The following is a 27,685-nucleotide window of genomic DNA, read 5'->3' on the forward strand; positions in this document are numbered from 1 at the left end:
CATTTCACATCAACTATAGCTAAGACAGAATATGTGGAGCCCTGTATCTCCACCCCCCTCCCTTGTGCCTTCGTAGCATGGTGCAATGCACATGAGAGAGATTTACCTTTATTCCTTGCAAATATATAAACCTTGGAAACATACAAAACCTTTAATTATGACAAAATGAGGGCAATATTTTGTGAGAAATGTTTTATATTAATATTATTGAATTATGTGTAAATCTTAATATGAACTAGAAATTTTATGATGTTACTGAATGAATAAGGATTATTTAGAGATTTACTTCAAGTATACAATACCTCTTCCACGAGAAATGTATTGTATAATTTATTTATACATAGGCTAGCAAATTATACGCATATACCTGTACGTATTCTAAAGTTTAGATAAATCGAAGTGAACATTTTTTTGAAATTTTGAACTTCGAATAGGCTTATTTTTTTAATTGCCCATTATTGTTTCTTTCTGTATTCTAAACTCGAGAAAAGTATCGCCTTAGATTTGCAATCTTTGCCGTCTAGAACCAAGCCACTTTTTGAAGGAATTAGCAAATGTTCACAAACCATGGGCTAGATTTATTTTCCTCAAAAAACATTGAACAGTTCAATGAAATAAAACTAAACGTTTAGTGGCAAGTAAGAAGTCTTCAAATGAATCAGGAGTAGTAAAAGAAGTAAAATAAAAGGTTAATCCAGTACATGTTCATATGCTGCAATAGTTTCACGTTGGACCAAGTCGAGTTGGAGTCAAATTAGGTCAGAAGAGAGAGGGTGATTCACCCTTCAAGTCTGATGCATTTACTCATTTTAGTAACCATGAAAATTAATGAAAGAAACTATACATACAAACTGCAAACTTTTCCGATTTATTTTTATTAGTAAACGAGATTAAATCGCAAAGAAGAGAGAGCGCAAACTTTTGCGTATGTCTACATCCATATGCAGCATGGAACACCTCGCACAAATTAGCAGCTAAAAGCCCTAAATCTCTCCTCCTAACCTAATAACGTTAGCATTATTAGATTTGTAATTATGAAAATAATGCAAGTTAAGTTTGGTATTAGGAAATTTTTGTGATCACGTGATGCTTTGATTACGGTCAATGTCCAACGCGTGCTGTCCGAGGGAACAAACCGGCAGCTTTTACCGGCGCCGGACAAAAAAGAGGCAATATGACATTGCGTTGTTCTCCCACATTTCATTCATTTCTCAGCAGTGTGAAAACTATCCTCTTTCTCCTGCTCGCTACCTTCAAACCATATTTGTTTCAGCTGACGATTTATCAGGATTTGTGAAAATTGAGAAAACATTAAAATTACAACTCTGAAAACATCGTTGTGGTTATCTTGGATAAGAAAAAGTTAGTAAAAATAGCTTCATATCTTATTCGAACTGTGCTCTTGTACAATTTTAAAACAACACGTAGGTCTTGATGCTTCGAGTTGGTTGGTGTTTTAAGTCCACTTTATGCACAGTAAGGCTAATCGGGACTGGACCTACGGTTTAAAGTGGGATCCGAACCACTGTGCCATGTGCCTCCACCGGGTATCGAACCCGGGACCCCTTGACTGCAAGGCGACAACGCTACCACTGCGCCATCGGGGAGGCCCTTTGATGCTTCGATTAGTCTCTTTTTTTTTTCCAATATGAAAGAAATCATGCAAAACGAGGAAAAAAAAAATACTGTACTATAATTGAGCGGAGATTACTAAGCTATGGAACAGCAGTTCATGAAGTGAAAAAGTAAATAAAATCATACCACAAGCATCAGAGAACACATAAATGGTTATTTTAATTATTTGATCACACTTTCTCACTCGATATAAATTGCATAATATGTTTACTGAAATTTGATGTTCAAGCAAATGACAACTTTCGTGTCACCGTTAACTAGATCTCTAGTCAGAAGAAACGTTTCCCTATCAGTTGGAGCACACAGGGTAGGGATTTAACAGTCCATGTATCTATTCTCTCCTTCTTTCTTTCTCTCTCTCTCTCTCTCTCTCTCTCTATTCCGAAGGAAAGAGAGAAAGAAGGAAGGAAAGAGAGAAAGAAAGAAGGAAAGAGAACGAAGGAAAGAGAGAACAAAGGAAAGAAAAAAAGGAGAGAAGGAAAGAAGAAGAGAAGGAAAGAAAGAACGAGAGAAGGAAAGTAAGAAAGAAGGAAGGAAGGAAAAAGAAGGAAAGAAAGAAAGAAGAACTATCAATTTATTTTTGTTACTTTACATCACTACAAGAAGGATGAATGATGTATTGATGAAACAGATGAACATCCATAATTTACATTACACATATTGAGCAATGTTGAATGTTTTCCTTCTACTATTTTCCTGAAAGCCAATCAAATACGAGGAGGAATATACAGATACATGAATAAAAGTAGAATGAATTTACAACAACCAGACAGTTCCAAAGGATACATACTTTATCATTGTGATCTAAAAAAATAAACACAAATAAATACTTACCATAGGCTATACTTCTCAATTCTGCTTTACTCTTGCTTACTCAATCTTCACGTACAGAGAAAACGACCACGCAACATAAATACCCAACTGCGTTCTAATCCAAGTTCAGTTAAAAGCTTACGCTGGCTGCGCTGCTGCAAGAAATCTACACTTTGCTGGTTTTAAATTTTGTTGTTTCCTTTCATCCTTTCAAATCTCTGGGTTCATAGCAGCATAAGGAAAAAGATAATAGATTCATACTCAGAAACAAAACTTGAAACTGTGGATTAAGATACGCTGATTCATATCAGTATCTTCTTAGGACCTGCATGCTATTTCTCTTTCTCTGTAAAGGAAAAAAATTAACCCTTGAACACATAAGCGAGATTTTGGCAGGGTGAATTCGCGGCTTGTTCGATGCCCACCTGGCAACACATAAAGTCTGCTTGGCGCCAGACACACTAATCCTTGAACTTGCTCCTCAGGATTACAAGTTCTGAAATTCAAATAATGGAATCGTACAAAACAAAGTGTCATGTTTCCTTAAATTGCAAATGGCACTTCTTCAGTACAAACCTTCACACTATATAAGTAGTGTGAAACTGACAACACGCAGTTGCCATTATTGTCGCCAAAGGGAGTAATATATACAGTATATATATATATATATTTAATTTAAGCAATTTATAGGAGAGGAATCTACTGCACTGTACAGGTATCTAATTTATCAGACAGAAACACTTGATAACAGCTTCCGAAATAAAGCTCCAGTCCAATAACAATAGGCGAAAAGTGTAAGTTTAGGGCTGGCTGAGAAACAACGGTTACTGAGGAAATGGAAATGTTTTTAGGATTAACTGATTCAAGTATTTATTATATTAAAATATCTGCTTATTATTTACATTGGACATCAGTGGCAGATTAATCTCTTGTGATAAGGTTAAAAGAGTGGAGGAAATGAGGGTGACTTAACATGTGAGTGTAGCAGAAAACTGAAGTTGGGATAATGCACTTGTCAATCTTTTATAACGTTTACCCATGCAGATTTCTGTTTCACGTTGTCATGACTTCATTCACTAGATATACCCTGATTTGTTGCATTCTTCTTGATTTCGAAGAACAGTTCATTGTTATTATAAACATGATTAGTATTCCACCCGGAAAAGAAAGAAAAACGTTGTATACTGCTAAATAAATAAGATATGGCAAATCAAAAGAAAATGAAATTCCAACTAAAAAATGTTGGAAATCTTGCAAGTTCTATGTACACAAACAAGGCCTAGAAAAGACAAAGAATCTTGGATTTCATGGAATTTTTCGTTGTTTTAGGACATTTTTTTTAAAAAAATCGCTAAAAGCACCAACAATTCACATTTTATGCCAAATTCGCATTATTTCGATATTTCGAACGGCTGAAAAATGTGTCCAGACATCACTGCACATTCATAAACACAACTTCGCAGCAATTACCATTTTTCACGGTTTTCGCGTTTGCGAAAAATCAATGTTCCTACTAATTGGAAATTACTTTTTGGCCACCCCTCGTATAAATCTGTAGATGGACAGTGAAAATTTAGCAGGACTGGCAGAGAAAAGTCAATTCTTGAAGAAAGTGATGATTGAATGATTCGAGTAAATATGATATTAAAATATTTACGTATTTATTATTAGTATTTTATTTCATAATATTGGACATTAACTTCACTCAGTGAGAGATTAATTATCATCTCTCACGAGTTTAAACAAACAGGACAGAGAGTGGCATTAATTTCATTGCAATACTAGTGTTGCAGTAAATTTGAGGTTGCGAGCATGCACTTGCCAATTTTTATAACGTTCACCAATGCAGATTTATGTTTCACTTTTTCTTCATAGTATTCAATATATATCCCGTTTGGTTGGATTCTTCTTGATATCTAATAATAGTGCAATGCCATTGTAAACGTATGTTAACTTGTGCGAAACCAGTAATACGTCAGGATGATGAAACAAAACCTTCGTAAGCACTGCTACATTAAATAAGGTGAAGTGAGCCAGAAGAGTAATAAAATTCCAGCAGCATATCTTCAGTCTAAAGCTCTTCTTGTTTATGCATGCGATTTTTGTTGGATGTTGCAGTCCATGCAATTTGTGTCGCATGTTGTAGTGAGATACTTTGTCGGGTGGCGATATTCGACAAAAGTAGTATGTATTAATAGAACCTATTTTTTCCCATGTTCCTCCAGTTTGCCCAACAAAATGCCTTACTATCGGACGACGCCATCCGCTCTTATCCCCTCCATCTGTTGACAAGTCCCCTTACTACTCCCATACGGACAAGAAAAAATGATAATTCAATGCATTTTCCCCATAATATTTAGAGGCTAAACTAAACCTTTACTCCCCCGATGATACCATATGGTATCATCAGAGTAAGGTTGTACTGCCCCGATGATACCATATGGTATCATGGTGCTGATTACGAAATGAATGTGCTTTTTGGAACTTCGTACTCTTATGTTTGGGTCGAAACTCTGACACAGGTCTGGAGCAAGCCTGGGAAATTCATATTGATGACCAACCTCTCCCCCTCTCCGCAACATATCAATGCCACATTTCCGAACAGAGTTTCACATTTTGGCTCATTATTCAACTTGTATGGCACCCAGGAACATGAAACATGTTTCAATCAATCTCTTTGGAAACGTCCATTCCTTGAAGAGAATACTAAGGTTTGCGCCTTCTTCCCCAAAATAGTGGGAGAAGAGGGGCAAACTCCAGATTTTTATGTTTTTTTAAAATTGAAATTCGGTGGTCGCGCCCCCCAAACCCTTCCTCGGTTCGGCGTTCTGAATTATACACGGTTGCATGCTCTGATGTTTTAGCTGAAAAACAAAACTTATCCGAAGTAGATTGCTCTGATAGTGACCAAGTTGTAACAATTTTCCTCCAAAAATGCAAATTACCTATTTTTCGTAAAAAAAAATAATAATCACATATTGGCTTATTATTCGACTTGTATGGCACCCAAGAACATAAAATATGTTTCATTCTCTTGAAAAATGTCCATTCTTTGGAAAGAATACTAAAATTTGCACCTTATCCCCAAAATAGTGGGAGAAAAGGGGGCAAATTCCAGATTTAATTTTTTTCATTCAAATTCGGGGGACGTGCCCCCAAGCCCCCTTCCTCGATCCGGCGTTCTAAATTGTGCACGGTTGCATGCTCTGATGTTTTAGATGCAAAACAAAACTTATACGAAGTAGATTGCTCACATAGTGGCCGAGTTATAACAATTTTCCTCCAAAAATGCAAATTACCTATTTTTCGTAAAAAAAAAAAAATCACATTTTGGCTTATTATTCGACTTGTATGGCAACCAAGAACATAAAATATGTTTCATTCTCTTGAGAAATGTCCATTCTTTGAAAGGAATACTAAAATTTTCGCCTTATCCCTAAAATAGTGGGAGAAGAGGGGGCAAATTCCAGATTTTATTTTTTTTCATTGAAATTCGGGGGACGTGCCCCCAAGCCCCCTTCCTCGGTCCGGCGTTCTGAATTGTGCACGGTTGCATGCTCTGATGTTTGATCTGAAAAACAAAACTTATCCGAAGTAGATTGCTCCCATGGTGCCCGAGTTATAACAATTTTCCTCCAAAAATGCAAATTACCTATTTTTCGTAAAAAAAAATCAATTTTGACTTATTATTCAACTTGTATGGCACACAAGAACATGAAATATGTTTCATTCTTTTGAGAAATGTCCATTCTTTGAAAAGAATACTAGTTCGCGACCTCTCCCCAAAATAGTGAGGCAAGAAGGGGCAAACTACAGAGATTTACGTTTTTTTCCCCATTGAAATTCGGGGGTCGTGCCCCCAAGCCCCCTTCCTCGGTCCGGCGTTCTGAATTGTACACGGTTGCATGCGCTGATGTTTTAGCTGCAAAACAAAAGTTATCCGAAGTAGATTGCTCCCATAGTGCCCGAGTTATAACAATTTTCCTCCAAAGAGTGTTCGAATTTAAAATTCCCGCCGAGAAGCCCGAACGAGAGAAATTTCTCTCTCTCTCTCTCTCCTCCTGCCAGCACTGGTTTCTGGCGCCGTGATTGTGTTGCGCATAAAAGGGGCCGAAAAGTTGAGACCGAAACTTGCGAACGAGATTTCCTGTTCCCGTGCAGAGTTCCATAACGATATCTTTAAATAAATAAATAATAAAAAAAAAAAATGAATGAAGACGAAATTCCCTGACATTTCCCTGACTTTTTTTGACACCTCAAATTCCCTGACTTTTCCCGGTTTTCCAGGTTTTCCAGGTCTGTCGCCACCCTGTATTTTCATTGTTACTGATTTCAGTGTAAAATGGCTACGTGCTGTATCTGAAATTTTCTCAATAAATAAATAAATATGTATTAACAGTAATAACTATCTACCAACCCCGATACAAAGAAGTGGTAAATTCCAATAGCCACTTATTTTTGTAGAGTTCTAGATGAACATGGATCAAAACATATCCCATTTCCTACATTACAATTTGCCTACAACAAATTAAAAATGTCTTGCTTCTCCTTTCATTCTTTTTTTCAAAAACCTACTTCTAGTGTACTACTACAAAAAGTTTAAATTTTTCCAGAAACAAGAAATTTCCATAAGAAAGCAAATTCCTGGACTTTCCAGGATTTCCAGGCTGGTACACACCCTGACAGTATAACAACATTGTTGGCAGATGCACACTGTTGCCATCGTAGTCATCGTAGTTTCCTACTCAAATTATGCTATAAATATTCCCACACCCTGTATTTTGCACAGAAAATTATGTTTCTGCTTTGCTCTTTTTGTTGTCATCCCATTAAATTCAACAGGTGGTAAACACGCCATTGTTTTGTTATGTGCTATGACCTCCACTCTAGATTCTACAACCTGTTACTGAAGGCAGTGGTCCATTAAAATTAATCGGTTGATTGATTTGCTTTATTTTACTTCAATTCTCTGCCATTTGTGGCTAATCGCGAAGATGAGGATGAGTGAAATGAGGGGTGTCTTCCAAAATAATAAATCTAAAATTCTTGACTTTTTATGACTTTCTCTTGACCTTTTTCATATTTCTTAATCTTTATTTACACGACCTGTGGTATTTATTTGAACCTGTGGTATTTCCTGTGAATTTTAAGCTGTTGTGTTGGTGTTCTGAGTTTATTTTGTGTGTGAAACGATGCCTTACAACATATTGAAGCCTGGTGATACTGAGCAGGTGATTGCCTTGTTTAGAGCAGGCATAAAAAGCACAGAAATCGCGACACAAACAGGCGTGAACCTGAGAACAGTGCAACGTTTGGTGAAACGCTTCAAGGACGAGGGTGGGGTCAAAATGCCTTGCCCAAAACCTAAGTCTGGTCGGCCTAGGAAAGTGTCTGAAAAAACACTGCACATCATGAAAAGGCAGCTAAGGAACCAACCTTCGTTAACAGCTAGGGAACTGAAAGAAAAAAATCCTCTGTTGCTTGATAAAGTGTCCCTCCGGACAATTCAGGAGAAGATCCATGATGACTTAGGGCTACGCAGTTACAGAGCTCGCCCAAAACCTCGCCTTACAGAGAAGCATCGTAAGAAAAGATGGGATTTCTGTAAGAAATACAGTACCTGGACTGTTCATGACTGGAAAGAAGTGTTGTGGAGTGATGAAGCCACTTTCTTTGTTACTGGTAGTGGTTCCAAGCGAGTGTACCGTTCTCCCGGTGATGATCCCACCCTTCCTCAGTACACACATCCAACTATAAAACACCCTCCCAGTATTATGGTCTGGGGTTCCTTTAGTTATGGTGGTGTAGGAGAGTTAGTTATTCTTCCTAAAAACCAGACCATGAATCAGTACTCCTATTTTGAGCTCTTAAATGATGTTTTGGAAGTGTCCTTTGAAAAAAGTGGAGCATCTTTTTTTATGCAGGATGGGGCTCCTTGTCACACAGCCAAAAGTGTGGTTTCATGGCTCAAAGATGCTTGTGTCCCTTATTTTGATGATTGGCCAGGACAAAGCCCCGACCTCAACCCGATTGAAAACCTGTGGTCTATCATGAAGCGACGTTTAAGGAACAGGGACACATCTACACTCCTTAAGCTAGAAGCTGCCATAAGGGACATTTGGGTCAATCTGCCAGTTAATCTCCTCCAAAACCTGGCTTTGAGTGTTCCAAAATGACTGACAGAATGCCGGAAGCATAAAGGAGGGTCGACAAAATACTGACTACAAGGTGAGTAGTACAACATTGATTTTGTTGTTTGTTTGGTGTATACATCTGTTGTGGTTCTGGCTTTCACTGGTGTGGCGTCAATACTTTCCGCGCAGACTGTATTTATCTCCTTAAATTATTGTCACATTATTTTATTTCACACCACAAGAAACCAAAAACCTCATTTTATCTAGTGTAAACCTAAAACTTTTGGGGGGGTCTCGAGCCCCCTAAGCCCCCCTCTGGATACGTGCCTGATCCGAACCACTATGTGCCTCCACCGGGTATCGAACCCAGGACTCCTTGATTGCAAGGCGATTACAAGGTGACGACGCTACCGCTGCCCCATCGGGGAGGCCCTTTTGACTATTTATGAAACTGCAAATGGTAAGGTAGGTAAAGGTAAAGTTTCCCATGCATATAGCACCATGCAATGAATGCACATTTAGGATATGTAGGGGTAGGGCTCCATGCATTCTTGATCTCTGCCATTTTTGAGCTGATGTGATCAGCACAATGCTCTGGCTGCCTTTACCACCCCAGGGTTGCCCCTAGGTTTGGAGGCTGGTTGAGCCCCAGAGCCACTTTATGCGGGGAAAAATTCTTACCTTAGGACACTCACCCTGGGAATTGAACCCGGGTCTCTTGTGTGGCAGTCAGATGCCCTAATGACTAGTCCACCACAACTTAGGTACAAAGATAAAATTTTGTGCACTGAAAACAGATTCAAATGCTATATTCTGATGATATAGCTGGTTAAAAGTCTATAACCAATGAACAGAGGGATATGTCAATGTTCTGATTAGTGCCCTTGGAGCATGGGTATGAGGTAAATACGGCTCAAATCTTTGGAAAAAGAAAATGTTACAAAACAAGGCACATGATTTAAACTTTTAATTTTATAAAAAATAATAAAATAATGGAACTGAGCATTCAATTACAGATATGACAACAACAGATAAGTGAAATTATCTGCGATCTTTCAAATGTATCAAAATATTTTTATTGGTTCGCATTGTGGTCAGTCTGTCTCATCCCCAATGTATCAGAACAATAATCAATTGATAAGACACATTTATCAATGTAGAAATTTTCAGTGAAAAATGCAGGCTCGACCAGGACTAAAACCCAGGTCTCTGGCCATAGGCGCCGACTCTATGGGGCTTGGGGGGCTCGAGCCCCCCAATATTAACGATGTAGGGGCAGAGCCCCCCAAATAATTTTGCTTAAGAGGATCTAATGTATTATTTTGCTTCTCTTGTAAAGTTTACTCTGAATTGTGCCACATGAACTTAACTTTAAATACACATTTAAAATTTTCTACACCATCAACTTTGGGGGGCTGATACCGCTAAACCATCAGCTTTGGGGAGGCTATGACCAGAGGCAGCAAAACACATGACTTATTACTATATAGTAAGTATGTAATTATGAGTATTGTTAAATTTTTTACTAAAAAGAGTTTCAAAAGACGATGCATGAACTAGGGTAGTGGATGGGACGTTCGTGCTACAAATGGCTCTCATATGACATTCAGAACGAGATCATTGATATATTAGGGAGATCTGTTTTGCGCTCCGTGGTAGCAGATAATAAAAGTCGGGAACATTTTGCTATTATGGTTGACGAAACTTGTGACATATCCATCCGTGGACAATTAATATTCTGCATTCGAACTGTCAATAAAAAATTTGACATTTTTGAGAAATTCATGGACTTCTATTAGGGGTGTGCGGGACGGAATTGGGATGGGAAAAAGTTTCAATTTCCCGACTAAGTCGGGAAATTTTCGGGATGGGAAATGTTCGAAATTTCCCGAAGCTCTGAAAATCTCAAATTCTAAAAGTCATTTTCACTTTAAGTGATTTCTGGATTAAAAACTAACAATTTACGATAAGTTCCAGAAATTGACAATGCAGAAAACGTCGAAAAATAACGACATTTTCAAATGAGCATTCGATATTTCCCGACTGCTCGGGATCCCGAAAAGTTGGGAAATCATTTCCCGAAGTTGGGATCGGAATGGGAAATTTCATTCCCAATCCCTGTCCCAACTTTTCGGGATCCCGCACACCCTTAGCTTTTATGAGATTCCGAACAGAGGCCAAAACTTAAAAAAGGGAGAGAGTGAGTCATTCATTAATTTATTTCAGTGATCAGAGCCCCCCGAATAATATTGACAAGTCGGCGTCCCTGTCTCTGGCATACCGTGCCATTGCTCTAACCACTGAGCTACCTAGCAGGCCTGGCCTCTCATGATTTTTCACTCTTGCAGTTTTACCTGCATGCAATCGTATTTGGCAGTGCTACTGCAACGGGATCTGTTGCCTACTGTGTTTCAAAGGCAACAGATCCCGTTGTGGTAGCACTGCCAGAGATGATTCCATGCAGGTAAAACTGCGATAGCGAAAAATCATGTGAGGCCAGGCCTGCTCGGTAGCTCAGTGGTTAGAGCAATGGCACGGCCTGCATTTTTCGTTGAAAATTTCTACGTAGTATATCTCCTGTGTGTGCCTAATCTTCAACACTTATCTATGAAATAATTTTAGGTTTTTATTTGGATACTTTGAAATTTCACATCATGTTTCTTCTTCCTTAAAATGAATTGTGATCTTGACCAAGATGACAATGAATGGTGTACTTGTATTTTTCATATTTACATTGCTTTTCTGACAATTTTGATTGATTGCTCCAAGAGTATGAATAGTTGAACGATTGATTGACTTGGTTCATTTTACTTCGCTTTTCTGCCAATTTTGGCCAATTGCGAAGATTGGAATGAGTAGTGATATTACGAAATTGATGAAGGGACACTCACAAAGAACACCCATGCCCAAGCCGGATTCGAACCTGAGACCCCTTGCATCATGGCATGTTGTGCTAACCACTCTGCCATGGGGGCCGACGAAATAGTTAAAAGGACAATCTGAATACAGATCAAGGACTCGAACATGGAATCTTCAGTGGTGAGACTATAAGTCATCCACAGAGGCAGTAGAAAATTCTAATTCTATTATTATGCTGAGATCAAGAAAATATTTTACTAAACAAGTACCTGTGACAACAGCATATTTTGGATGGTTGGTATTTTTCAATTTTATACGACGCATGTTCTCCTCTTCTCTTCGGTGTTCTCTTTCTGCTATCAGACGTTGCGTTCGAATGTAGAGACGTAAGCGATTTGGATATGTGATTGGAAACTGGAATAGAGAATAAAATATAGGGTCTTTCCATGCCAAATCACAGTTCCCGCCCCCCAAAACAAAAGATTAAATTTTCTGAGTTGGTGAGGAATATAGAGTAAAATATACAGAGTGCCTAAAAAGTCTTTCCAACATTACAAAGGCTTATTACAAAGAAACTATTACAACTTCACGCCTTGTGGTAAAAGAAAGAGAAACTCAAAAAGTATTTTCCCCTTTGTTGTAGGTAGAGGCTGAGTTGGTATAGGAGGTGTGCAATTGCTGGAATTGAAAATGGTGTAAGTGCAGGAGAAAGCTCAGTGTGTTTTATGGTATCATGAGACCAAGTCACCAGTTACTGTACAGTGAAATTTTAGGCGGGAAGTTTAAGGACATCAGAAGTGTGCTTACGCTGTTGCTGCTGTCACCCAAGAAATGTTGCACAACACGTGTGAAATTGAATATCATTTAGATGTTCTGTGGGCGACAATGGGTGCAGATGTGTGAAAGTGTATTAGCAATGTAAATAAACTTCATGAGTTTCTCTTTCTTTTGCCACAAGCCATGCAGCTGTAACTGTAATAGTATCTTTGTAATGTTGGAAAGAATTTATGGTCACCCTGTATATGCAAATTTTCAGAGCTCTGTACGTTCAGCTTGCAAGCAAATCAACAAATTATCATACCCATTAGTAGCAGAAATGTAATGTTAGATTTGTGTCCAAGTTAATAAAATTTCATAAAAATCGGCATTATACAAAAATATCAAAAATTTTGATTTCAACATGACCTTCATTTAGACAGTGTAATTTTTAATTTTCTAGGAATAATGTAATATTGTACATTGTTACGATGCTTCCCTTTCTAGTTAATTTTATTTTGAAATGCCTATGGGAACTGCACTACTACTACTACTACTACTAATAATAATAATAAAAGTACCGATGAAAATCATTCTGACTTCTTAAGGGCAGGAAACCGTTTTTGTCCAGCCAGACGCGAGGACCCTAACTGCTCCTTCCCCACCAACCTTTCCCCCTTCTGAACTGGGGAAAGAGAGGCGGTCTGTGTGCTTGATTGTCGTAGGAGGAGAAAACTTAGCATTACGCTTATCTTATGGGAGTATTATTTTACTTGTTCTCTTGGGTATATCACAGAAAAACACATGAACAAAAAGAGGACAGGTTGAAGATTTGATTGGCAGGCAGAAAAGTCAAAACTTCTACTTGATTAACCGTAACTTGGGTTGAAGTTGTTGCGTTTCTTTTTCCCATAAGGAATACATGGGAGTCTGAAAAATTCTTATTCATCATATTTTTCAAACATCATATCTAGCTTAATAATTAACTTTAGAACATGCTTCCACCTGCGACATGGAGAGAAATTCATACTATTTTGTTCACAGTTTTTTTTCTTTAGTAGCATTGTCCATTCCGACGACATTGAAATAAATGCACACCTAGTAAAAAACTGTCACTCTTCGCCTTGACACTAAACATGTAACAAGAAACTACATGTCTCTAATTCAAACACGGAACCTTCGCAGGAGAGACTGAATACGAGAAACATACACACAAATTTCTAGAGTTGCCTCCTACACTTAGACCACAGTGACCCTGACACCTCGAATATCTTACGAACAAGCCAATGTGGTTATAACTCAGGAACATTTTGATCCCATCAACACACAACTACTACCCTCCCACGCATACTGCTTAAGGCATAAAAGGGAAAACCAAAAACTTACCTTTAATAAATTAAGAGTTGTTCCAGGCCAGGGTGAAGTTGTCGCCCTCGAGATCAAGTCAACCACTTGTATCTTGCAGAAGTCAGAGTGGATCAGAGCATTGAACAAAGTGGACTTCCCAACGTTTGTACAGCCCAACAGATAAACATCACCTGAAATTACACATTACAAAACTGCATTACAATTGCGAAAGAAAGATAACAAATGCTTACTCCTATAGATTTCTGACAATACTCAACATTGTAACAATTTAAACTTCAAATGTTCAACCAGGGACTGATTTTGGATTTTTGCCATTGCACTTAACTGTATGAGTGGCTCGGGAGTAAAACTGGATAACCCTCACCCCTTTACATTTGAGATAACATTGGATTCAGTTGCTGCACATTAGTGAACAAAGCCCATTAATTGGCAAAAACACACAGGAAGTTCCAGGTAATACATAAGACACAATGCAATGGACCAGTGGCATATGCTGGGTTCAAAACTTGGGCTACCTCTTCATATCATAATGTTCGAATGGGAAGTTATTTTTTGTTCATTTTCTTGGATTTTGAAGTGATGCGACACACATACCTTACAATTTACAAATAATTATAAAAAATGTCAGTTTCATTAATATGGAAACAGTAAGGAAAGGATTTCGAGTATTTCATGGTTATTTATAAAATATAGAGGCCCGTGTTGTGTAATATTTATGTAAGCCTACGTGTGAGAATAAAATACATAATAATCTTCTTACATTGAATATTTCATTCCAACAGAAACTCCATTTTTCTCTAGCCGACCTCTGTGGTAAAATGATTATTAGTACAGCGTACTATGAAGCCAGGGGTCCGGAGTTCGATTCCAGGCCTGGGCACAGGTATTCTTTGTGAATGTCTCTTCATCAAATTCATCGTATCATCACTCATCCTCATCGTCGCGATTAGCTAAAGTGGCAGAAAATCGACGCTAAATAACAAAACTAAATCAAATCCATTCTTCTCTTCTTTGGGATGCCAGAGACCTGCATATCTTCACTGAAGCTTATCCTCACACAAAAGCCGAGTAAATAGTTTCGTCAATAGTTCGTTACTTATATCACTCATTTTCATTCACTACACAACACAGTTCAGATCATTCAAAACATTCACTCAGTCAATAAATACGAGGTTTATTTTTTAATTTGGGGCTGTTTTGCACTCACGTTGGCAACACTGCGTGCTTGGCATTTTGCGCATGTGCATTAGTTACCGACATGCCTTACACGTAAACAGATAGCATTTGCATGTTGTGAAATGCTTGGTGTGGTTGTAGTGGACAATGGAAGTGGTGCAGGTGATTGAAAATCCCGCCAAGTTGCGAGATACAATCAGTGATCATGTTTTTCACCGAGAAAAATGTGAAAGAGGTGAATAAAGTGAAGGTGACTATGAGCAAAATCGTCACTGGGGACGAGTCATTTGTGTCCCTCTACACCCCCGAAACAAAACAACAATCCAAGGAATGGCGCCACACATTATCCCCCACAAAGGTGAAGTTCAAGCAAGCAACCTCCACCAAGAAACTCATGCTCACTGTTTTCTGGGACAAGTTCAGGGTGCTTCTGATTGAGTTTCTGCCGAATGGACAAATGGTTAATGCAGTCGTGTATTGCAACTCTCTCAAGAAACTTCACCCAGCAATACAGAATAAATGACAAGGAATGCTGTCTTCCGGTATCATGTTGCTGCACGACAACGCACGGCCATACACTGCAGCTGCCACATAGTCGCTCATTGACTCATTTGGCTGGGAGCGGATGGACCACCCTCTGTACAGACTGGATCTCGCCCTTAGCGATTATCACCTATTTCTCCACTTGAAGACTTTCCTCTCTGGGAAGCGATTCAACAGCGCCGATGATAAAACAGACTGACAGACTGGCTGTCTGGCCAGGTGGCAGATTTCTTTGATGAAGGTCTCATCTACCGCTATGATAAGTGTCTCAACAACTATGGGAACTATGTTGAGAAGTAGCTGAATGTACATATGAACAGCCAGAGATTTAATTAAATTTCTTCCTTTGCTTTTTTTCATTTTTTTTGTTTTTCAAAATGGGCCCTAATTAAAAAATAAACCTCGTAATATCCACACAAAAAGGAATGTAATTGAACGTGATTTCCCACTCACAAATGGGCCTAGACTTTGTCATCCCCAGTCATAAATAAAGCAGCTGAGGGGTTCAAAACCACATGGTTGATTGGAAAGGTAGGTCAGCCTGTGGCCACTTGCTTCTGCATGTGTTTAATGGGACAGTGTTGTTTTGACCCAGAGGAAATTTTCCTGTCGCATGCCACTCTTTTTCCCCATTCCTGTGATCGTAGTTTAGTTTCAAAATGTCCCTTTCCTGGGAAAAATTCCATGCTGGTTAACAAGTTGGCATATCTCCGTGGTAAAATGAAGACTTCCCTGTCCAACGCTTGGGCTAAAACCAGCACAAATATGTCACGGGTCACCTCCAGGTGCTGGCCGGGGAAGAATTTAAAAGAAGCAGCCTGGTGATAGTTTAAAGTAAAGGTGCCCATAAACTATCGTTTTCCATGCGGACGTTATTTGAGAGTGAAACATCAGTCACATTTGCTAGTCGATTATTTCCTGTACTAGTCTGGGCTTCGGAGATAACCTAGATAGCCTAGAATATACAGGGTGATTCAGAATTCCTATTACACAGTTCTAGGGGTTGTAGAGGGTACTTAGTAGATCAAGTTTTGATAAGGAACCCATGTCCGGAAACGTACCGTTTTGGTACTACACAGATGACAAGATCACATAATTACATCTCCCGCTTTACCTGCGTCACTACAAGAGCTGCTCGATGTGGCGACCCTGAAGTTCGTTGCAAACAGTGTACCTCTGAAGGATGTTTGCATACACACGCTCAAAAATACCTGGTGTGTGCTGAATCGTGCATGCTGCAGCCAGAACTCTTGCAACCAGGTCTTCCTCCGACACTAGAGGAGTCTCATAAACAAGACTCTTCATGTAGCCCCATACGAAAAAGTCAAGAGGAGTTAGATCCGGAGATCATGGTAGCCAAGGAGTTGGTCCACCGTGACCTATCCACCTGTCCCCATATTTTTGATTGAGATTTGTCGGACGTCATTGGAAAAGTGTGCTGGTGCGCCATCATGTTTGAACCACAAGTGCTGTGTAAACAGAGGACATTTGAAGCAGCACACATGACATAAGGTGACTGAAGACTTCGCCCTCTGTCAACGTGGGTTACCTACCATGAAGCGGGAGATGTGAAATTATGTGATCTTGTCATCTGTGTAGTACCAAACTGTACGTTTCCGGACATGGGTTCCTTACAAACTTGGTCTACTAAGTCCCCTCTACAAGCCATAGGAATTCTGAGTCACCCTGTATGTGCCTGCAATGGACCAACTTTCACTTGCACTTTTCTCAGTTCCATACTTTTGTGGGTTATTAAGTTTTACTCCCGAACTGCTCATATAACCCTTCGGCCTCCTTACAACTCTAACTTGATAATGCCCATTCTAGGCATACTGCGAGTTCTTGTTCCTATATTCGAAAAGCATCATTCTGTAAGGAAAATATACCTTCAAAACTAGAATTACCAGACTTCCTCTTTTTCCCAGACATGTCCTACACTTTAACCTTATGTGTAGGACATGTATGCATCCAGAAGGAATTTGGAAAAAACAAAAAAGTCCTACAACGTCACATAGTTTGAATTAAGAAAATACCTGTCAATGAGAAATCATAGGGAAACATCATGAAAGTTACAAGTCTATGAGCTGCAGTCTCCAACTCAATAGTGAAATTTACTTTGATTATATATTGCAAAAAAAAAAGTGTTTGTGCTAAAACTTCCGGGACCATTACAAGTTGTGTTAAAGATATATTTTTTATGCTATTTCAAGTTGTGTTAATTGTTTAATATACATTTGCTTTTCCAGGCCGTAATGCAAATGTTGAGTATATTTTCATTAATATCAACACACTGGACTGATATGAGAAATAAATTCTCAGAATCTGTAAAAGATTTGGTACTGGTTTACCATAATTTCTAAAAGTGACAGTTCAGAGTTTTGTAGGTATATTTTGACTAAACCTGCAATTTTGAGAGAAATCGACTCTTTTGAGAAGTAAGACTGACAACACTTCTGGCAAGAAGTGTATTGTTTAGTATTGATTACAAGTTGGGGAATTTTATATGTAATTTTTTTTTTTGTTTTTTAACTATAAATCTGTTAGATTTATAGTATTTGCTAACACCTTCTAGTACTGTGTTACTGCAAATGATTCGTGTACAGCATGTCCAACTTTTAGTGATCTGGTAACCCTATTCAAAACTCCCAGGGTTTTGAGTTACAACAAATCCACTGAAAAGTTTCAGCTCTTATAATTGTGTACAGTTTTATAGTAAAAATGGTTTTGTTTTCACTTACAATTGTGTTAAAAAAAGTTGTATCACATTTTCACTTCCCTTTTTAATAAGTACAAAAGATATGTTAAATTTCAACTCCATGCGCAAACTTACCCTGTGATCCCCAAGCATTCTGAAGCTTAGTGATCAGCTCCTCAACTCCATAACGTGTTTTTGCACTAATAAGACACACATGCTTTATATTTGCTGCTGATATTCCTGATCCTTCAACACTTTTTCTCAAGCATTCCTTAATGTTTTCCAAGCTTTTCGTAGAGTCTTTGGGAATAAGGTCTAACTTATTACCTACGACACACACTGGCTTGTTATGGCCTGCAGGAGAGAAAAAGAGAATAACTTTCAAATTACATGTTGGTATATTACAACACATAACAAGCTAAGTGAATATTGCTTAATACTTTATGCACAGATCGGGTAATCGGGACCAGGACCCCTCAATTACAGGGTGATGATGTTACCACTACTCCATCAGGGAGGCATTACATATCGGTATGAGACTGGCTAATTGGGTCAGGAAGTGTTTAACAGTGTGGTTTGGACATTTATTTAGATAGGATTTAACACTATAACTGCCACTGGCAGTTCTGCATTTTTGTAAAAATCAATCACAGTGCAAGGGCGGATTAAAAGGGGGGGGGGCAGAGGGGGGTGGGCAACTTCCACCGAGGACCTATTTTATGTCTTCATATATTGATAAATAATTTTCACACTTGGAATGAAATATAACACACATAGTGTCAATTAAGGAACATACAAGAGCGGAATAAAGAGGGACGAACAGGGTGCCCCACTACATTCAATAGCCTTATTTTATTTCTTCAATAATATGCACAGTTGTAATGCAATAAAGCAAATATTGTTCTATTTTACGAAGAACTACCGTTATGGGCAGGCACATATCCAGAGGGGGGGCTTAGGGGGCTCGAGCCCCCCCCCCCCGAAAGTTTTAGGTTTACACTAGATAAAATTAGGTTTTTTGATTTCTTGTGGTGTGAAATAAAATAATGTGACAATAATTTAAGGAGACAAATAATTATCGAGGGAAGACGGAGAATGTTCAGTAACCCTGTTATTGATAATAGCACGTATCCAACATGGGGCACAGGGGGCTCGACCCTCTCCCCAGGACATTTTTCAATTTATGTTAGATAAAATTAGGTTTTTGGCTTCTTAAATAATGTGAAAATAATGTAAGGAGAGAAATAATTATTGAGGCAAGACGAAGCATGTTTTATACCCCCGTTATTGTTAATGGCTCGATCCCCCCCCCTCCCTCAGGAAATTTTTCAATTTACACTAGATAAAATTAGATTTTTGGTGTCTTGAATAATGTGAAGATAATAAATTTATAAATCTGAGAGAAATAATTATCGAGACAAAACTGAGAGTGTTCTATAACCCAATTATTGTCAATAGCTCGTATCCAAGGTGGGAATCAGGAGGCTCGAGCCCCCCTTCAGGACTTTTTTCTCTTTACACTAGATAAAATTAGGATTTTGGCTTCTTGAATAATGTGATGATAATTTGGGAGAAATAATTATCGAGACAAGATGGAGAATGTTCTATAACCCTGTTATTGTTAATAGCACATATCCAAGCTGGGGTTGAGGTGGCTCGAGGCCCCCCCCCAGGATTTTTTTTATTTTACACTAGATAAAATCAGGTTTTTGGCTTTTTGAATAATGTGACGATGATTTAAGGAGATAGACAATTATCGAGGCAACACAGAGAATGTTCTATAACCCTGTTGTTGATAATATTGCACGTACACTTTTCTTGCGCTTTCGGTGTTTTGTCGCAGCGCACTTGAGCACTATGTAGAAACTTGTCAGCATTTGGAAGTTGCACAACAAAGGTAGCGCCACACGTAGGGCGATTCGTTGTAATTTCTAATCTCTGGAAGGCGGGAGAGGGCACGTTCTTGAATGAGAGGAGTCAACTACTGGCGATATTAACGAATCGTTTTATCTGCGGAACGTTCTAGAATATAATGAGGACATAAATACGCGGATTCAATTTTTCGGTTGATCTGTACAAAGAATCGGTTAATGAGATTTCAGAGGTAAATGTGACAATTCATACAGTCGATTGGTGATCAGATCAGTCAGCATCCTCTGATTGCTTTATAAGATATAGTGATTCGAAAATGACGACAGCAGAACTTCCGGGGCCTCAGTGTAGTGCTAGTTCGGTTCGAGGGCCGAAGAGATCAAAGGTCTCTCTCTAAAGTGAATATTTCAGCAGTACCGGATATTGGAGTGGTTTATTAAAACAGAAATAAACTGCATAGATCAACTGAAAAGCAAAGTTTTGAGTGATGATTTAGTTTTGCCAGAACTAAATTTCGTATATGCAGTCCGAGAATTTCATGGTATAAAAAATACTTTTGTTTAAGCCTACTGGGTTTGAAACACATTCAAACACTTAACTACCATAAAGAGACAGCCGGAAATTTTATGAATGTCGAGAAGAGAAAGCAAGAAGATGTTGCATATGTAGACATTTTAGGTGGAAATTGCATGCTCTACCAGGACCCAAATCAGGGCTCTACCAACTGAGCCACCTAGCCATCCTTGACTTCAACCGATTTTTCATTAAAATGTCTACATAGTACATGTCCTGTGTATATCAAATCGTAAGGTGTTGCCTGTATAGTGAACAAGCACAGAAAATATAGGAGAGAGAAGAAAACTGAGGAGCATTATCACCGGTTGAGGATAATTTTTTCTGTGGTCAACAAGAGCTACTACTTCGAGATGACAATGACAGTGGCCTAATAAGGGAGATTTCACACCGTGTCGCCTGAAAATTAGGTTTGTGCTGCCTTTCGTGTCGCTACGGTGTGAAACGCTGCTGTTGATTGGCCCATTCCAATCGACATGTATCGCGTGTCCCTTCGGTCTGAAACCTTCCTAAGTCTTGAAAATCCAAGTCACAAGGATGGAAAATTAGGGCCTTGTTAAGGTTAGGTGTGAAGGCAGGCCATCCTGATTTTGCCATTTTTTCCCTGTCTTTGACGTTCCTCTTCTTAATCTTCTTTCTTTAAAACAAAAAAGGAATACTGGGTCAAATGGGGTTATTACCTCACCAAACCTCCCTTGGGCACGTCACTGGAGATAAATGAGTAAGCATTTCATCATACTGGGAGACGAAACATTAGATGTGTTGGGAATGGAAGGGTTTTCACTGTGCATTAATTGTTTCGTGATCCACATCTATTCGAGAAGACTTCCTTTGTTTCGTGTCGATATATGACAAGACAGCGGAAGCTGTGACAGGCATTTTTGAACACTTGTGAGTGCTAAGGCCTGAATCTGAACAATTTGGTGGGTTTCGGCTTTTATAAGAGCTGCAAACATGGGAGGACAAGACACGTTAGTGGTGTTCAGGCTAGAATCAGAGAGAAATATTCGAGAGCTGTCTGCGTCCAGTTTGCAGCCCACAATTTGAATCTCGCGTTGTCGAGTGGATTGTCCATCCCGTGCATGTGTAACAGCTTCGTAAAAACACTCAAATACACCATAGATGCTTTTATGCCTGATGAGAAGAAATGGACAAACCCACATACTGAGATGGTTCCGGCACACAATATTAATGCATGGAAACAAGAGGAGTCGAGTGGTAAAAAATGTTCCGATTTCACGTTCTGATTAAAATGATAGCCTTACAGTGGCAACGATTTAAGGGATAGTTGCTCCCCAATTTTTTAATTATTTTTTTTCCTCAACATTATGACCTCTTAATGTTAAGCCTTGGCTACCAAGAGAAAGTAAACTTTCCTTGCAACGCCCTCTGCACCCCCCCCCCCCCCCATTTTGGAATCCAATTGCCACCTCTGGTCTTAAACACACAATTGTGAGGTTCTTACTATCCCCCTTAACAATATGGTGTTGAGCCGCCCCCCCCCCCCCCCGAATGGAATTCCTGGATAAGTGCCTGGTTATGGGGGAGCAGGAAGCTTAACGGCGAGTGCAGCGAGTGACTAAAATAGAAGGAAGATAGGAGAGGCGAATGATAAGCCGTCACTACTTTTATCTTGGAACTTTTTTTCCGGATTTATTTACTGCTTATTTGATTTTTCACACTGTACCCGTGACTGTAGAACGTGCACTTACGAAACTTCAGCCATAGAATATTATCTGCGAAATAGAGCTCCTCAGCAAAGATAAACAAACATATTCATTTTGAACAATGAGCACAGGCAATCGGAACGAATAGATGTTGAACGTGCTGTGAAACACTTTGCTCAAGCCAATGCACGCAAGCCAAATAATTATTTTACGCTGAATTTAATATCATTACTTATTTCTTGTATTTCGATTGTTCGATATGTGTGAAATGCACATTCATTACTTGTTTGGCTGTAAAATGCAAACTTTTTTAAATAGCACAATAAATACTGTGGCAGAATGAGCAGGGGGAGGGGAGGGGGGCAAAAACTATAGTGATTTTATGACATATGTGATAGGACCGTAGTTTGTGAGAGAAGTGTTCTGGGCACAGAAAGTTCAGGAGGGGGTGGGGGTGCCATAATGAGTGTCCGCACCCTCCGAGAGAACATCTTTAATTCATGACTGTCACAGTGTGACACTGATCTCTGACTTATCATTTGTATATGTTTACCACTCTAAAAAGCTTCAGTTGTAACATTTGAGTTTTATCAGCTTTCCTATAACATAAAAGCCATGAAAGAATACAGCACGTTTTTATTGTCTATCAAATATTAGTACAGCAGAATCCTGATTTTACAGTTTCACACATTATACCTTCAATCTTGCTGGTCTCAACATAGCAAAATGTTATAAAATTATCCTAGATTTTATATTTTCCAGCATATTAAGTTTTTCCAGTGTAGTTCTACTGTATTTGTTTCTGTCTAGTATTTGTCACTCTTGTCCAACTGGAATGATGTTGACAAATAAGGATTAGAAATTCTACACCCATTTTACAACTCAAGCCTCTATGTTTTGCCAACCTACATTTAAATAGTGTTCAGTTTTCAGCCTTGGCATGCATTAACGAAATGCATTCAAAGAGGTTTATTTTTGTTTTGTAGTTTTTGTTTTAAGTCTACTTTATGCACAGATAGGCTAATTGGGAATAGACCTACAGTTTAAAGTGTGATTTTGATTGATTCAGTTTATTTTACTTTGCTTTTCTGCCACTTCTGGCTAACTGCGAAAATGAAGATGAATGGTGATACGATGAAATGAACGAAGGGACAATAACAAACACAACAAGGATGATGTAAGACTAAAGAGGAAGAAAAATGCTATATTCAAGCACACAAAAGACACTAGACATGACATAGAATGGGATGATGCTAGGAGGATAGGGAGGGAGAAAGACTTGTGAGGAAGTGGAAAGAGGTCAAGGAAATAAGAGGAAAAAGGAGAAGAAACAATGAACTGGAGTACTGAAAATCAACAAAGAAAGAGTGAAAAGAATGAGAGAAAGAAAGGGAGAAAGAAGAAGGATGGAGTCCAGGAGATAAGGAACCTGTCCAAGTCCAGAAGTCCAGGAATTGAAAAGGCACAGACTCTCATTAGGTACCTGTCAGGTAGTGTCAATTAGCTGTCAGGAGATTCCACACTCAGTAAATCCTGACAGGAAATGTCTCGGATAAGGGCTGGCACCTTCATGTTGTTTTGTGTATGGACCCTGTACGGTGAGTGTATATATAAGATGATGGATCTTTCATCAATTTATTGCGAATCTTCGTCTGAAGAAGACCCTGTTTGAGGGTGGAAACCATACATTTTTAGTGCATATTTTGTATACAATAAATTTTGCCTTGCTCAGTCAGCATTAATGTTTTATTAACAGGAGCCCTATACTGGCTCAGAGTCCAGACCACAGAGCCTAGATAGTCGACAAAGGGCAGTCCAGGGTGTACTACAGGGTACGAAATCCCAGGGGGGAATTCCCCCAACTTACGATCTTGTCCTAAATGTCCCCCCACCAAACTTTTCTGGGGGGGGCAGTTTTCGTTCTAACAACATAAGATAAACAATTAGTTTTAAAGTCAAATATACTTTACTGGAATAATATCGAAAACACAAAGAACGAACAACAAAGAGCCTTATCTCTAAGGACACTGAAACCAGCAATCCTCAGAACACAGAAATTAGTCCGACTTGTTATTTCTTCTCCATTTCTCATCAGTTTTCATCAGTTATCGCAAAGTATATAAATATATTAATAGAACAAAACATGTAATAGCATTTAGATGTGAATTTTATGTATGAAATTATTATCTTCTTAATGTCTCTTAATTTTTGCCTCTGCCCCCTTAGTCACGCAAATCATTGTTCAAAGCATTATTAAAATCTTAATTTGCAATCAAATTTTGAATGAAGGGCAGTTGATTTAATCTATTGCATATTTTATAATATAATTTAATTATTTAATAATTGACACACATTTAATGACTATAATATATATATATATGTATATAGTGTGTGGGTGGGTGTCTGCTCCTTCCCCTCCCCCCACCAATCCGCAGTGATTTCGCACCCTGGGGTACTATGTGGAAGGGAGGTAGGTTCACATTTGGGTGTCTTGGGAAACGGTCACCCATTACACCCCTAAAAGTGGGATCTGAACCACTATGTGCCTCCACCAATTATCGAACACTGGACCCTTTGATTGCAAGGTGAGCATTCAAATAAATCATAGCTTTTCAACATCTTAGAAAAAAATAAAAACTTACCAATAATATCGAAAACCTGAGGCCATATACTGCATGGAAAGTCCAAGAGATCGACCATTAAAATGATCAATGCCCTTTTATCCTTAATTTCACCCATCAATTTTGGATAATCCTCTGGCGGAACACTGACATTAAGAGCGACATTAAAAGTATCCATCAAATAACATCTCTGGCAAACCATATGTCTCAGTTCCTGCACACTCTTTCCCCTGAACTCTTCACTAGGCATATACCCAGGCACTGTTGGGTCTTGGCAGTGCAACAGAGCACCACACCCTCCACAGTTAACCTTGCTGGTGGGAATACTTTTACACGGAGTACCATAATTCAACTGAGACAATAGAAGCTTTTCCTTCAACGGCACGTCCTGTTCCACTGTCTCTTCCTCGCACTCAGTTTCATCGACGCTAGGCTGTGCTTCACTTGATTCACTGGAACTATCCACACTGATAGAACTTTCGTTTACAATTTCCTCTGGCACTTTCATAATCGTCAAGTCACTTAAGTATTTCAAAGCAACTGGTGTGTTGTCATGATATTTATATCTAGTTCGTGCAATCTTTGCTTCAACTTTCCTTTCAAATTGTTTCTTCTGTGTCCATCCTAACTTTAATTTGCTTCCTTCTATTACACTGTTGTACCAAATCTTGCTTCCGAACTCTTCGAGCTTGCTATTAAAGTCTGGCGAGTCTTCACACTCAGGGACACTTGCTGCCTTGCCCTTCGTGCGGATATATGAAGCGTGTCTACTTGCACATTGAGAAACCTTACCATTATCTACAACAATAACAGTTCTCACGAACTTTGTATGAAAGAATCTGATCCTTGAACATTCTTTTGCAATGGAATTGCCACATACTTTCAATACAAATATGAAATTTTTCATCTTTGTTTATTCCTTCTCATTCCTCACAAACGTGCAACAATTTGAACAGCATCTGCAAGTACAAATTAGTAAATATAAGTGCTTGATTTGATCAAAAGATTGGAATTAAAACTATAGGTGCATCAGCACTTAAACTATTTTCACCCATATATTATAAGCGGCCCAGACCCTTATCATAGGTAAAATCAACATCTGTCTCTGAGAACTAACATCTCCTTACCTAGTTAAAAATTGAAGCTGTAAAGAGGCATTCAGCCCATGTTTTATTCCTCAAATCTAACGTAATGACACATTGATGTGTTGTGTATTCATTGTGATCTTTAGATAAATATGGTCAAGTTCGAAAGTCCAGATAGCTTTTTCGGCTTAAGTTCCTTTTGTTTTATTGTGATTTTATCATGCTACGAATGCAATTTTAACATGGTTCGATTTCGATTTACTTCTGTTAACATATACCGGGGAATTTGAGTGATTACTTAAGATTTGTTCAATGTATGCTTTCGTAATTAGGTTAGGCAGGCCAGGTTTGGTACTCTCAGCATTAAAATTAAGTTCCTAAATGCATTCTACTAAGGTTCCGATTTACTTCTACCTTAATTCACATGGTAAATATGCGATATCGCCCGAACGGATTTCTTCGAATTTACAGGAGAAACTACTTACTGAATTCAGTTTCTGTAGCATTGTCGAAGTTCTTTGAGGTATTTTCTTTCGAGGAAACTGAAAACTTCGTCATAGAATGCTGCAGAACAAGAAATAATATTTTTTTATGTAAGGAACTTGCATTTTCTGTAAAGCGACAACATTATGCCGATGTTTCCATTATGTACCTGCAGATGGCGCGAGGGTCGAAAGTTATGCAGTCTCGCCAGTGTTTCCAAACGTGCCTTCTCTTTACGAGATTTTTTTTTAACAATGCTTTCCTAACCTAACCCAACCTAACCTTGCCGGAAATGTTCCGTGGGGCTATTGTGAATGGTTTTTGGGGCTATCCATCAATGGTTCGTGGGGCTATCGTGAATAATTTTTGAGGCTATCCGTCAATGGTTTGTGATGACATAATGAACACGAAAGTAGGTATTTTTCAGTGAAGGAGGTTGAAACACTGCATACCCACTCCAAATCGACAAAACACAAGCACGACGCGCGATGATCCATGACGAGTGCACGCCATATTGTGTTACCCAAGCAGAACAAGGAAGACAAATAATGACTCGTAATATGAAAAGTTGACACTATTTTATGGAAAAAGGCATAACTTCACCTTAAAGAATCTTCCGCAAAGCAGAATAGTTAAGTATCAATGCTAAATTAACAAAATAAACGAGTGAGAGGTGTTCGGGCCTTATCGCATAATTACCATTCACACTACTCTATGGTACTTATAGTCGCTTGTCAATGGAAAATACATTGTTCACGGGAAGTGCGCTTGCTTGCGTAAGGTAATTTTTAAGTTGTTCTTTTCATCATAAATTACTTTTTCGAAATCCAAACAGTGCTCCTTACTTTAAGGAAGGTTCAAATTTCGTGCGACAATTATTTCCAAAATTCTACGATAATTAGTCTTCCTGCTAGGAGAATTTGAAAAAAAAATCATAAAACAATTGGAACCGTTACCGCTTTTCTTTCCAATCACACGGGGTCTATATTTTCTAGGGTGACCAGATTTTCTGAAGCAAAAAGCAGGACATCCATGGATGCGTATGGAGGATATTGCAGCTATAACTAAAAGAGCACAGGGTCAAGTGTGCCCCTCACCCTCTTTGGCAAGGAAAAATTTCATGCTTCTTGCATGTCTCCTGAAATACACTCCTCAAAAAAAGTTTGGAATATTGTTATATAACCACAACCAGTTTGGAATATTATAAAGTTAGGCAATAGATGATCAGTGGCATATGTCGGCGAAAAGACAAGAACGTCCACCAGATAGATACCATGTGTTGTTGCATTCCAAGGCCATGTCTATCACCTATTGTTTAAAGAAACAATATTCCAAACTTCTTGTTAGGAGTGTATAACACAATTCTTCTTGATTTCATTTGATTTTTGTTATTTAACGTCTCCTT

At 38.6% G+C, this 27,685-nt stretch overlaps 1 protein-coding gene across 3 annotated transcripts in view; it reads right to left on the reverse strand.

Annotated features, from left to right (window-relative positions):
• LOC145989723 (nitric oxide-associated protein 1) overlaps window positions 1-27,685 on the reverse strand; it is a 46,263-nt gene that overhangs the window by 16,538 nt on the left and 2,040 nt on the right. For all 3 annotated transcript variants that reach the window (XM_083124986.1, XM_083124988.1, XM_083124989.1), the window contains exons 2-5: window positions 24,734-25,671; window positions 18,115-18,333; window positions 13,584-13,735; window positions 11,711-11,855 (exon numbers count right to left, since the gene is read on the reverse strand). In XM_083124986.1, coding sequence (XP_082981112.1) covers window positions 11,711-11,855; window positions 13,584-13,735; window positions 18,115-18,333; window positions 24,734-25,619 — 1,402 coding nt within the window. In that variant the 5' untranslated portion in view covers window positions 25,620-25,671. The remainder of the gene's footprint in view (window positions 1-11,710; window positions 11,856-13,583; window positions 13,736-18,114; window positions 18,334-24,733; window positions 25,672-27,685) is intronic.

Source organism: Lepisma saccharinum, chromosome 7, assembly GCF_977018435.1.
Source record: "Lepisma saccharinum chromosome 7, izLepSacc3.1, whole genome shotgun sequence".
Taxonomy (NCBI): Eukaryota; Metazoa; Arthropoda; class Insecta; order Zygentoma; family Lepismatidae; genus Lepisma; species Lepisma saccharinum.